General features: G+C 47.2%; 4 protein-coding genes across 4 annotated transcripts; 3 read left to right on the top strand and 1 right to left on the bottom strand.

Moving 5' to 3' along the window:
• Positions 1–4,329: 4,329 nt before the first annotated feature.
• On the top strand, positions 4,330–6,434 carry N7457_008161 (uncharacterized protein; the record flags this gene model as incomplete). The annotated part of the gene is made up of 7 exons (XM_057179204.1): positions 4,330–4,487; positions 4,541–4,674; positions 4,817–4,940; positions 4,998–5,204; positions 5,258–5,614; positions 5,670–6,037; positions 6,106–6,434. The coding sequence occupies 7 exons, from the start codon at positions 4,330–4,332 to the stop codon at positions 6,432–6,434; spliced, it is 1,677 nt and encodes a 558-aa protein (XP_057027590.1).
• Positions 6,435–6,788: 354 nt separating this feature from the next.
• Positions 6,789–8,627, top strand: N7457_008162 (proline iminopeptidase; the record flags this gene model as incomplete). The annotated part of the gene is made up of 9 exons (XM_057179205.1): positions 6,789–6,831; positions 6,910–7,163; positions 7,218–7,462; positions 7,523–7,608; positions 7,663–7,827; positions 7,878–7,898; positions 7,950–8,088; positions 8,152–8,248; positions 8,316–8,627. 9 exons carry the CDS (start codon positions 6,789–6,791, stop codon positions 8,625–8,627), a joined length of 1,362 nt encoding a protein of 453 aa, XP_057027591.1.
• Positions 8,628–9,333: 706 nt separating this feature from the next.
• Positions 9,334–9,845, top strand: N7457_008163 (uncharacterized protein; the record flags this gene model as incomplete). The annotated part of the gene is made up of 2 exons (XM_057179206.1): positions 9,334–9,471; positions 9,579–9,845. 2 exons carry the CDS (start codon positions 9,334–9,336, stop codon positions 9,843–9,845), a joined length of 405 nt encoding a protein of 134 aa, XP_057027592.1.
• A 968-nt stretch (positions 9,846–10,813) lies between these two features.
• Positions 10,814–12,933, bottom strand: N7457_008164 (guanine nucleotide exchange factor MON1; the record flags this gene model as incomplete). Its single annotated transcript, XM_057179207.1, has 5 exons — positions 10,814–10,822; positions 10,891–11,125; positions 11,193–11,374; positions 11,434–12,290; positions 12,345–12,933. The coding sequence occupies 5 exons, from the start codon at positions 12,931–12,933 to the stop codon at positions 10,814–10,816; spliced, it is 1,872 nt and encodes a 623-aa protein (XP_057027593.1).
• Between the last annotated feature and the right edge of the window lie 15 nt (positions 12,934–12,948).

Here is a 12,948-nt window from a genome sequence, read left to right on the forward strand (position 1 = left end):
GAGCAATATTGCATTATATTTTTCCTATTAAAGGTATGGGAAATGGGAAAAAGGAGAAAGGAGAAAGAAGAAAGAGAGAGAGGGAGAGGGAGAAGCTATAGAAGTCTGATCCCCCGAAACACTCCCCCCAGGCAAAGCTAAGGCTAGAGGAATGGACGTGTAATAAAATGAGTCACTCGGGCGCTATCTATAACCTTGGAAGAACGCAGTATATCACTGAAGTTAATATCACAGAATCACAATGCCTTTAGGATGAATGTGTCGATGAATCTATGGTTCAAACTTAAGAGCTCTACGGCTTCGATGTGATGAAAAGAATTCAATAGACAAAACTACAATTCAAAGTTTCATGTGAATAGATTCGAGAACAATAAGTGAATAGAAACCTTTGCATTCAAAGAAGGCCTGTTCTCTGAATTCTGAATTCTTTTTTCCTTTTCTCCTCTCCCACCACTCCACCTCCATCGCCCCAGAGCCCGACTTTTCCATCAAACACTACAATCCCCCCCCCCCCCCCCCCCCAAATTCCGATCTGCCCTCCTCCTCGAGCCGGCCTCAGTGTCATAGAGACATTTAGGTCCAAATGTCGCTACATCCAACCCACGCACTCCAAACCACACCCGCTGTTGTCAGCCTTGATGAGCTGACCGCGGACCTGAATAGGTCTGTCAATCATGCTATCAGGCAGAGACCATATAGCAGATGCGCGGTTATGGCATTTCACTGGGCTAACGATGATATCGGAGTTGATGTCTTGGAGCGGGAGCTTCTAGACACATTCCGGCGTATTTATCACTACGACTTGAGCAATTATGTGATTCCGTTGGTCAATTCAGAGCTAGAATTGGTTCATACACTCGGTCAGTGGTTTCAAAGCAACCAAGATGATGGTGTTCTCAGGATCGTGATATACTCCGGACACGCAAGGGCGGCCGGACCAGCCGCAACAACATGGATGTTGGGGCGAGTTAGATAGCGACCATTTAATATGTACATGCTAACGAGTTCACTATAGTGGCCGAGCCAACATGTCCGGGAATCTTCAGGGGCCGACGTGTGATTGGTGGAGGATCCGATATTTCTTAAGAGACTTTGTTGGTGATACATGCTATATCTTCGACTATTGTTCAGGAGGGTCTCTGGCCTTAGGAGACGACACCGGTGATGAGTTGCTAGCCTCTTGTGGGTGGGACGGCTTTACCTCCGCCTCTACCAACTGGTCCTTAACTCGGGCCTTGATCGATACTCTTGTCGATCTGAGCGGACGTCCAGCAACCCTAGCGCAGATATATGCAACTATTTTCCGCCGTGCACATCAGAGCCAAGTTGGAGCCTCTCCTATGCATGTTCCAGATCGAGAGAAACCCAGCGTTACTCTGGCTCTCTCTGGCGTTCAGCGCAGATTGTCCCGAGGTACCAACACTCGCCCTAATTCAAGAGTTGTGATCAGTGTCACCGTTCGAGCGAATATGCCACATAATCCTGCGTCCTGGGCATCCTGGCTAGCAGAGAACATCCCCCCTGAGATTGTTGATGCCAATATAAGAGTTGAGGGGGTGTTTCGAGGATCCTGCGTACTCCTCCTCACTATACCTGTTGAAATCTGGACGATGCTACCTCGTGGAAATCCCGCATACACTTTCGTCGCTCATGTTAACTCCCCTTTTTTCCCTATTCCCCAACAACCCATTCCAATGGCTATCCGACCCGCCGATCCCCCCGCAAGAGAGAACAGTCCCCCACATGGCCCCCGGCGTCAGTCCTCCCCGGGAAAAAAGAATGTATGATTATCAACACCGTCTCTGGATTGAGCAGCTCAATATTTCTAGCTCTTTACCGCTTCCATCCAATGAGATTCAAGTTCAAGACTTAAAGCGAGCTCGAGAGAACCCGTCCTTACTAACTACATTGATTCTAGTGTAGATTGCATGAAGGTAGCAAACGTTTAGTGGAACATGTGGCGCTTTTGTAGACGGGCGATACAGAACTGGGCGCAGAGGAAGTACTGTTTATAAGAGCAAGCCGTGACTTTTTACGCAAGGCTGGCCTCAAGAACATGGGTTCGCCGTTTCGTGGGCTGTTGAAGCTAGGATTTAGGCGCAACTAATAATCGCGAAGTCGATAGCACGCGCGTCTGAGTGTGAATGTGACCATGAGTATTGGGGAATTGCAAAGATGGCAAGCCCCGAGGTGGTAGATGATGGTGATGTGATAGAAGCCCGACGTGGTTAAAGTGGTGGACTCGCATACGTCGTGGTCAATATCAATAACCACCGATATGACTTCCGTGAAGCCCACAAGCAAAATTTCGCCATTCCTGTCTATCTTCCTCGCTTGTCTAAAAGACAGAAAATTTGGACTTTCTTCAGATATCCACCCCAAGATCGACGACGGGGAAGTCAGCTTGCCGCGTTACATCAATCCAACGGTCATAGTCCAACTGTCCCTTTCTCCGATCATATAAATCACCCCGTATCAGTGATCGTGCCCCGTACACCTTATCCGATATTTGATGGACCCGTCACTGTAATTCATCGCACATGATAAGTCCTGTCCGAGAGAGCAGCAATGTCGACCATATGTTGGGTTCAAAGATTTGACAGAAATTGCGCTCTAAAACACCCCTTCCACCTCGGTTAGTAGACACCCGGTCGTATCCTTGGATTTCATTCTGGCGCAGCCTACGATATCACTCTTGTATAGAATTGCGATAGCTAGATATAAGGATGTAGACAAAGTATGCTGGAATGAGAAAATTGAGTAGTCTGTTGTGTTGGATGAACATGTATGTATATCTATTGAGTAGATAATGACGGGAAGCAAAATTGAATCCAGATTGTCCCCTGGAACTGGTAGTATATTGTTAACAGCGAGGGAAGTAGGAATACTGGGAGGTTAGATAATTGCACCGTGTCATCTAGAGTCCTCGCGGTTTCATGTAGGTAACGATCTCCCTCTTGTTGGTCTAGCAAGTTCTGCCAATCTGGCTCTTGATCTGTTTTCGATGTGGTCAATTATCTGGTTTCTACACATCACAAAAATATTGGAGAGGGTCACTAGTGTAGAATACACTATTGGATGGTTTCTAAAGGGGAACAGAGACAAGGGGGTAAAAAGCCAAAAAAAAGCAACGACCGTGGATTGAACACGGGACTTCAGGATATTACGGGCGACTTCATGTGTTACATGTTGTGCAATTTGCAATCCTACACTCTACCACTGAGTTACCGCTGCAATTGTTGAATGGAAGGGTAAGTTTGTGTTATAATACCCTGATCATATAAACTAGATTCATAATCCATCAACCGTGTCAAGCGCACACCATGCAAGATAACTGTTGCAATCAAGTTGTAGGAACATTTCCTTTAGCACTGAAGAAATCAATCTTTTATAACATCTATAAAGCTCAGTAACTTTACATCTATACATATCCCATTCAAGGGCTCTGATTAATTTGACCCCAATATACATGAAATAACAAAATATTGAGGTTGGGCGTATCTTTCCATATGGTGTCTTTTTTGACATGCCTCTCACACTTATATGCCAAATATATGTCCCGGTTAGAATTCATCTCACCTATGTAAGTAGCAATGTGAGAACGATCTAATTACACTTGTATCATGTTAACACTATCGGTCCCGTGTTGGTTTCAATGTAGACCGTGCTTGTCGAATATCCCATCAATGTCAGAAACTATAGACGACCCATTTAATCGTGGTCGCTACTTGCGAAATGGTACTCACTGAGTACAATGACACTCGCCCCAAATGTCCCGTGGCACCTGGCCAATGTACAGTCCTAAGGTTAATCCTCAATCCTTACTTAAGAATACTGCACAGCCTTATACATATCAGGCTTGCATATTCCAGGGGCACATGTCTAGTCCCGAGCAAGGAGAATGTGTCTCAGATAACGAGACTAATACGCGTGAGACCAACATCTGGGCATCAGAACCCCCCCTCGCTCCCATCCAAGCAAATCACCGACCACAGACGGGGAAGTGAATTAATTGAGAGACTGAAAAAGCAGCTCGGAATTCCAAATCCAATCATACATGCCCCAAAAAAGCAAATTTATGCCAAGCCGTCTTCAATGCAGCTGATCTAGGTTCAATGATCGACGCCGATCATCCTTCTTATGCAAGTAAATATTCCACATTCTGTCATCGCGCGTCTCCTACGTTCCACATGAAGCCCCTGGGGTAAAGATACGCGGGGCTTGGGTTGGTCCTACACAGAGAGTGGTCACGTTCAAAACTTTTTCACATGCAGCCATGGCTGCCACTCCAGTCTTCATCTACGCTTGAAGCAACTGCCGTCGAGAGTCATGTCCAGCCATATCAAGTTCGCAGAGCCAACCTCGAAGAAGACTGTCGAAGATCGGTCGAGGAGTCACCAAGAAAAGGGGTCGGCACAAAGAGCACCCTCTCCGGGGTCTGAAATTGTTTACCCGACAGGATGGAGACTGGTGCTTACCACTATAGGGTAGGCTCATCTAGATGCCCTGTTGTTTTTGGACCGAGGCTGATGATCCCAAGGCTCCTGATTGCATTTTTCCTTTCCAACTTGGATGTCACTATTGTAAGCTCGGCCCTCACGAGTATCACAGATGAATTGAATGGATTTGAGAAGAGAAGCTGGGTCATTACAGGATATCTGGCGACATACACAGGTATGGTCCGATCTACAATTGTCTAATGATTATTCGTTCCTTTCGCTTGTGTTATTGCAAGATCAAAAACAATATGTATCTGGGAAGCCCTTTGCGCTGCCTCTACCTTGGCTTTATTGCTGATCTCACACATTGCTGCCAGGATCTATGGCAATATGGACAAAGATTAGCGATATCATTGGCAGGAAACAGACCATCATCACTGCTCTTGTCATCCTGCTCGGGTTCTCCATCGGATGCGGGTGCTCTCAAACAGTCGACCAACTGTATGCCTAACGTAATTCTATATCCCTTGTTTGTCCATGAACTGACAATGGACACAGGATAATATTCCGAGCTCTCCAAGGAATAGGGGGCGCCGGTGCTTATGCGTTGACTATCCTGTGTATCTACGAGATAGCTCCTAAAACGAAGCTTCCGACCTACAGCAGTCTCATGTCATTCTGTCTTGTTTTTGCATCTTTGATAGGCCCGATAGTCGGAGGTGCTCTTGCAGAAGGCTCAGAGTGGCGATGGACCTTTCTCCTCAAGTATGTAAACTCTCCGATGGCTCCCCTAAAAAATCTACTAATCAGATTGGTAGTGCGCCATTGTGCGCCATTGCAATCGTTATCATCATTGTGGCAATGCCTAAAAACTTTGGTCTTGACCAGCATACTCCTTCATTCAGAACACGAGCATCATATCGCTCATTTGCGAGCCTTGATCTAATGGGATCATTTTTGATGATGGCAGGCTCATTTTTGATAGTCGCCGTTTTAAATGAGACCAACTTGGCTTTTTCATGGTCCTCGAGGGACGCTATTGCGCTGCTTGTGCTAACAGGGGTCTCCTGGATTGCGTTCTTTGCCTGGGAATGGTATATCTCGGACATCCCAGGAAAAGACCCAATCTTCCCTAAGCGTTGGTTTTTCGATCGCCCATGGCTGGGAATACTGATGTGAGTCAATATTAATGTCGTGCTTGTAGTGCGACTCGTTCTGATGTCCATCTAGTTCTTCCTTTGTGATTGGCGCGCCATACAACGTCGTCTTGGTTTATGTTCCACAGCAAGCCCAGGTTCTGTTAGACAAGTCTCCCCTGGAGGCTGGTATCTACTTGATTGGGTATTCTGCAGTTGCAGCAATTGCAGCAGCTATCATCAATATTGCCAGCTCGAGGGGACGTATCCCATTCATCTACACTCTACTGGTGGGCTGTGTGATCCACACTGTTGGGGTTGGACTACTCTCGACGATTGCGACTTCCAGGGGCTTCCACGCAACCGATATCGTCTATCTTGTTATTGCTGGCACGGGAATGGGACTCACAATGGGTATCCTGGTGCTATCAACGCCTTATATTGTTGAGGACAGAGATCTAGGTATGTGTTCCCCCCACGGCTGACAACGAGGTGGCTGTTAAGTTGGCTAATTGGTGTTTTCTCTCCAGCAATTGCCACTGGCACTGTGGTTCAGCTTCGATTCCTGGGCGGTGCTATTGGTCTTGCCATCGCATCCAATATCTTAAATGGTCGTCTGGCGGGTCATTTACAGGGTCATCTAACGTCGCACGATCTGCACCTGCTTCTTGAGAACGTGGAAATGTTGAGACATTTACCTCTCCGTCTCCAATCCGAGGTCAAAGACGTTTTCGCTAGTAGTTACAGTACACAGTTGATGGTCATGATTGGTTTTGCGGCTGCTCAACTACCAGCAACCCTGCTACTACTGAAGCGGGGTGGACAGCTGGTGGCCAAACCAGCAACCGAGTCAGAATGATGGCTGTTTTTGTTTTGCATCTTGTTCTTGGGGCAGAGTTTATTATGACATGATCTACTATGTATTCTTCCAGTGTTATTCCAGGGTGTCCGGGGTTAATGCGCCTAAAGAAAAAAAAGCTAAAAAAAAGGAAAACAAAAGTCCCAATCTCAGCCTATACTATAAAGTCCTCAGTTTTTTAATCCAGATATCAACAAAACCGTAAGAAGTGTCTAGCAAAATAGCCTTGACGACGTAAAATCCGTGAATTGGGGAGTGTCGGCGAGTCACAAGGTCCAGAGGCACAGGTGGGATTTGCCGCAAAGTGGCTTGTTTGCCAACGCGTCGGTTTCAATCCCCATCAACACCGCAATCATGGCCGCGAAGCTGATCGATCGACGCTTTTATAATGTTCCAGGTTGGTGCCAACTTTCAACGCTCGTAATTATCAATACCCTCACTGGATCTTAAACTGATGATATTTGGTCCTATCCAGGCAAGCTTCGGATCTCCGAGCTGTTCTTTGATGTCCCTGTGGACTACAGCAACCCCACTGGGGAGACGCTGAGACTTTTTGCACGCAGTATCAGTCGCTTGAATAAGCCAATTGAGTCTGCCAAAGAAGAGGGCAAGGAAGCCAAAGAAGGCAAGCTGCCTTGGCTGGTCTACCTGCAAGGTGGTCCTGGCTTTGGATGTGGTGCCCCGCAGTCGTACCCCTGGGTTGATTTTGTGCTCAGCAAGGGCTATCAAGTATGTCATGTTTCACTTCTTGCGCTGGTCGGTTCATGCTAAGGCTTTCTTTAGGTGCTATTCCTGGATCAACGAGGTACTGGCCTCAGTTCGACCATCACAGCGGGAACCCTCGCCCGCCAGGGAGATGCTATCAAGCAGGCTGAGTACCTCAAGAACTTCCGCGCAGACAGCATTGTGCGTGATTGCGAAGCCATCCGTACTGTCTTGACTCAGGACTATCCGGCAGAGCAGCGCCGATGGAGTGTGCTGGGACAAAGTTTCGGTGGCTTCTGCACCGTGAATTACCTGTCAAAATAGTATGTTCAGAAAAGTTCTATTCACCACCTGCATTGTACCTTGCTAACCTTCGATTCCAGCCCCGAGGGGCTGAAAGAAGCTTTCCTGACCGGTGGCCTGCCCCCACTTACTGACGGGCCAGATCCTGTCTATGCGAAGACCTATGGTGCGTTACCCTGTTTTCTTGAGTGATCTTACCTATTATATTAACTTGAAACAGAAAAGGTCAAGCAGAGAAATGAGGCTTTCTACCAGAAATTCCCCGATGACGCGGAACGCGTGAAGAAGATCATGCAATACCTGACCCAGAACGAGGTTGCATTGCCATCTGGAATTCTCAGCCCAGCTCGCTTCCAGCAACTGGGTATCTTGCTTGGCGCGCATGGTAAGGGCCCTAATTCGACCACTCTGCTTGTTTATGCTAACACGATCTAGGCGGAGTTGACAATCTGCACGGTAAACTATGCACTGTCTCCTAAGTTTCCAAACAAACTAACGAAAGTCTAGATATCATCGTCAGGGTCACTAATGATTTGGAGATGTTCGGATTCCTTACTCTGCCCACTCTCCATGTGATTGACAGCAACGGTGGTATGGACAAAAACATCATCTACGCCGTTCTGCACGAATCAATCTATTGCCAAGGGTAAGACGGGCTTTTATTGCCATGCCGCCTTTATAACATCCCCATGTCTAACGATAAGCACAGAAAACCATCACTCTGGTCCGCAGATAGACTGCGCTCAAGCTACTCGCAATTCGAGATCAAGGACTCGCTGCCTGAAATCTATTTCACCGGCGAGATGGTAAGTAGCTCAACCCAGTTATACATCACATGAGCAACAATCTCTAACATCGATTCGCACTTTCTAGATCTTCAAGGACATGTTCGAGTCCTACTCGGAACTCAAGCAGCTCAAGGAAGTGGCTGAGATCCTGGCCACTACCGATGAATGGCCTGCTCTCTACGACGAGGCTCAACTTGCCAACAACAAGGTGCCAGTTTACGCCGCTACCTACTTCGACGATATGTATGTCCACTTTGATCTGGCTACAGCCACTGCTGCCAAGATCAAGAACTCAAAGCAATTCATCACCAACACTATGTATCACGATGGGTTACGCAGCAAGGCGAGTGAGGTCATGCGCCAGCTCTTCAACCTCAGGGAGGACTCGATTGATTAGAGCAATCTCTACATGTGCAGTTGGCATTTGTGTTATGGAATATCTAGGACATGGATGAAGACGGAATATGTCTCAATGCAGATTTTTGATCTGTCACAAGATTCACGGGTTGACTGGCATATATTTCAGCAAATAGGCACGGGGCTTTTGGTGATTTACGAATTGCCCATTAGTGGATTTGTTCTCTCATTTTCTTTTAGTTGGATAGAAATCGATTCCATTCATCAGGTCTGCATTCCTACCGGTCTATATGTAAACCAAATCGCGCTTTCATTTGGGTCTCCCAATGAATTTAGGACATGTATTCCCGACCTACATTGCATGCTAGTTGATATAAATATAAACAGTCTCGTGAAAATAATATCCATAATCCCGATCGACCGTTAAAGCCGGTATAAGTCACACTATGATAAGACTTAGCGGAGTGAACCCCCATCAAAGCTACACGCTGGATACCAGACACGGTAATGTGAGACGTACAATGGTTGTATTCTGCGACTAGACGAACCAGCGAGAATTGGAACTGCGGGCTCATGGTTTCTATCCCAGTGTCCGAGTCTCATACCTCAATTTCACCCAGGTTTTGGGAGCGTCCTTCTGCCCACGAAACCGCGAGCGACCCCTAAGTTTGGAAATTGGTCTGGATATCTACCCTGAGTAAGGTTAACAACAGATCGAGCAGCTAGGAGCATTATGGCCATACGATATGACTGATGATGATATGGCGGCGGATGGCCGAGGCCCTGTTCTTCTTCCCGGAGACATTGAAGAATGGACAATATGGGCACCATATGGCGCAGGGCTCGATCGTCTGAGAAGGGCTAAGTCTAGTGGAGAAAGCAGAGTGAGCGGCTGTTGACACGTACGATAGTTGCGTTTTCCATGGGCCACTGTGCCTCGGAGTGGTGGTCGCAGTCGCAGATCTTTTTATCTGGTTGTCTGATTATATAGGCTCAGCAGCTTGTTTTGATAAGAAGTTTGGAAGAGAATCATGTCACTTACACCCAGGCTTGCGGTGGCACAGTGCCTCGGATTTCCCAGGAAGTGCTTTGTGTCACGGGTGTACTCGTTGTGGTGGGATTGGTAACCTCGTCGGACGTGGCTTCGTTGCTTGGGCTTGAGCTGCTATCGTTGGGAGGGACTTCCGAGTTGTCACTCGAAGTAGACTCTTGTGTTTGTATCGAACTCATTGCTGTTGGCTGGGGTTCCGGGTACTAGTGATGTGGCATTAGTTTGTTAATCAGGGCTGACATAGTGCTATGGCACTGGGTTAAGGGCGAGAGTCCGGAGTTGAGTCGCACTAACTGGTGGTGTGATGGAAAGGAAGGAAGCAGAAGGTATAGAACACATTAAAACACGAAGTCATTGGGTATCAACCCCTGTGGGCGGGATAAGTTGGTGTGTTGGGAGAGAGATATATGGACCTCGGGAGGAAAGAAGCCTCAGGGCCATTGTCCTGAGAAATGTGGCTCCCCGCCGTCAATCTTCAGAGCTAGTGAGCTTAATGTAATTAGCAGAGGCTGCTCAAATGTAGTAGCATATTCAATATTACATCTGAAGCATGGCCAAATTGATGCGTATTACTATTTGATAAAGGATGCTTATTCTGGATTCGTCTCAGGCTGGTTCTCAATATGGCCGCCCCCTTATAACTGTGAAAGGTGGATTACGGTTGATAGAATAAATTCAATATATATGATCATTGCGGTCAACTCATGTATATAAGGGTGAGTTATTCGGAGCAGTTGGAAACATTGTCCATGGCATATTATTCTCACCTTGCAGACGGCTTTCGCAGATGCCATCGTCCAGGCCACGAGTGGCGCGCTTCGTTGGATCCTCGTAACTTGACGTGATTCATACCGGTGACTGGTGGAATGAGAGACGGGTCGTTATTTTGATTCTTGAAGAGCTCTGACCAGCAAAATCTACCATCCCCTGCGTGGTGTCTCTTTAACTATATTTCATCATCCAGCTAGAAAAGGAGAAGAAAAAGGTAGAAGCAGCAAGGCTATATATTGACTTCCAGAGTCAACTCGCGAATGGTAGAGCGGAGTTGTGCAGTGGATAATTACCACTCGTTTGTAGCAGTATGTAGTCACCTTAGTGTCCAGAAATGGGTATATCAAGCCATGAAGTATGTACAGAGAACTGCTCAGTTGTATGATTTGAAGGCGCGGGTGAGATCAGAAGACCTATTTGGTCAAGTCAGCTCAGTCACTTGTTGAAATAGTAGGTAGTTCATGAAGAAGCCGATACGTACCGCACCGCCAATGATAAATAACCTTTCCTCCTCACGCTGCACCCACTGAGCAATCTTGCTAGCACTATGTGCAAGTGCATTCCGATTAGTGTTCGGCTCAGCGATGCAGTAGAATTCAAACACTGGGGTTACCCATCCGAACGAGGTAGCTGACCGTGAAACACAGTGATGAACTTTGACGTGAGTGTTTTTGGAGTGAATGCTCGCATGCAAGTTGTTGTACATCGACATCAACCTAGAGAGATAGTCAATATAATTGGACTCCAGAAGTGTTCATGGGCAACAGAAGGAATATAACTCACCTTCGCCGCCGAGTTACCGAGGAAAATTCAGGAGCATATGATGACATGGTGAACTGTACATTGGCGCGAGATTTATACAGGAAATGATGGACCACAGTTCCTGGAACTATATCCGTAGTTGCAGGCCGACCATTGTCGATCGCTGATTTTATCTCCTTCAGACTCCCATTTTTCTCCATTTGCTAGTGCATCATTAGTATCATGTAACATATACGGACATCGAAAAATTGGTCGATCTCACCTCCACAAGGGAATCACGCATTGCTTGCATCTCAAAGAAAGCTTCTTTGTCGGGACTGATAAGAACAATGGCAACAGACTCATCTTTGGTGATTTCTGCACTGTTTTCGATATCGTTTCGCATGTCAAGAAAGCTGACGTACATGTAGAGATAGCCGCTGCTGTTGAAGCCAGGCAAACAGACGGGGATCCAGCTTTCACCACCTCCAGCTTTGACACCATCAGCTTCGAAAACCATATTGAATAAGAGCTGTAGATCGCCCGGGTGTAAGGAGTGTTTCTTTGGTCGGATAACGCTGACGAGTCGACCGCCGGCCACAAGCAGGCCATATAGAAGACCATTGACTTTGGTTCTCAGAAGTACGTTATTAATGGCCTGTCGATGTTGTTTGCGGATTTTGAGACACTCGAGAGCGGACAACAATGTTGACGGAGAGCCTCGCGTGAAACTATCTGCCAAAGATGAGAGAAGAGACTCTGAGCCTTGAAGGGGTCGCGACAGGTCGGTAGAGGGCCGAACAGAGAAGAGATGAGTAAGAGAAGGCAGTGTCAACGTAGATAGAATTTGCATATATAATGCTTCCAGTTGAAGCCGGAGCTGATTATCACTTTCCATCATCCGGCTGATTGCGACGAGGTGCAAAGACCCTCGTGTCAACACAACAAATCTAGTGTCACCAGCAGAGAAGCCTCGTAGGTGATCTTTTGCATCTTCATAAAATGATATGATGGTCTGAATGACACCGACATAGCCAGATATCAGGCCACTATCACCGTGCCTTGTCCAGATCGGCTTACCGGCCGCCGAAAGGATCACATAATGCTTGCGCTTCGCCTTCCACCGCTGGAGTAACATTTCTGATTGGTATTAGTATCATAAAGCGAAAAAAATCATTCCTCGACGATTTATACCTTCGTTATCACCTGACTCGTTGAGTTCGCCAACTGCTTCAAATTCACTAAGAATTCCGTCATCATCTATGTCGTCGGCCGCAAATTCAGGAAAGTCAAGAAGGCCTGGGGTATCATGTCCTTGACTCCCGGAACCTGTAGCAGCAAAGTCCATGAATAAAGTTTCCACATCCCCTGTGTCGCCATATGGAATTGAGCTTCTAATGCTAGCCGAGTCACCTGCTTCGCTACCCCGTGGGCTTGCCAACTGGCTGAGGCTCGCCTTGGCTTTCGGAACCCGGGTCAAATTACGCATGGCTAGCGTTGAATAAGCACTGCCCGCAGCCTCCGGCGATTGTGTCTCGATATCGGTTCTCGAGATAGCTGTGGTTGCCCCAGCTTGTAGAGTTGCTCGCGTGCCCGTTTCATCGTTTAGCAAACTCAGCGTATTTGGCCGCGGGGGTAAAGGTGGCCGCTCCCCTTCCGAGCTCTCACTGCGCTCATCATAATCTGGTATTGATGGCGTGGAACGAGACGGTTGCTTGGGAACCTCGACAGGCTGTTGGCCGTCGTTCTCTAGGTCTTGTGGATTCATCCCCGCTGCGGGCATACGCTTTTTGATGCG

This window comes from Penicillium paradoxum (assembly GCF_028828445.1).
Source record: "Penicillium paradoxum strain IBT 22861 chromosome Unknown utg000007l_segment0_segment0, whole genome shotgun sequence".
In the NCBI taxonomy this organism is placed as follows: domain Eukaryota; kingdom Fungi; phylum Ascomycota; class Eurotiomycetes; order Eurotiales; family Aspergillaceae; genus Penicillium; species Penicillium paradoxum.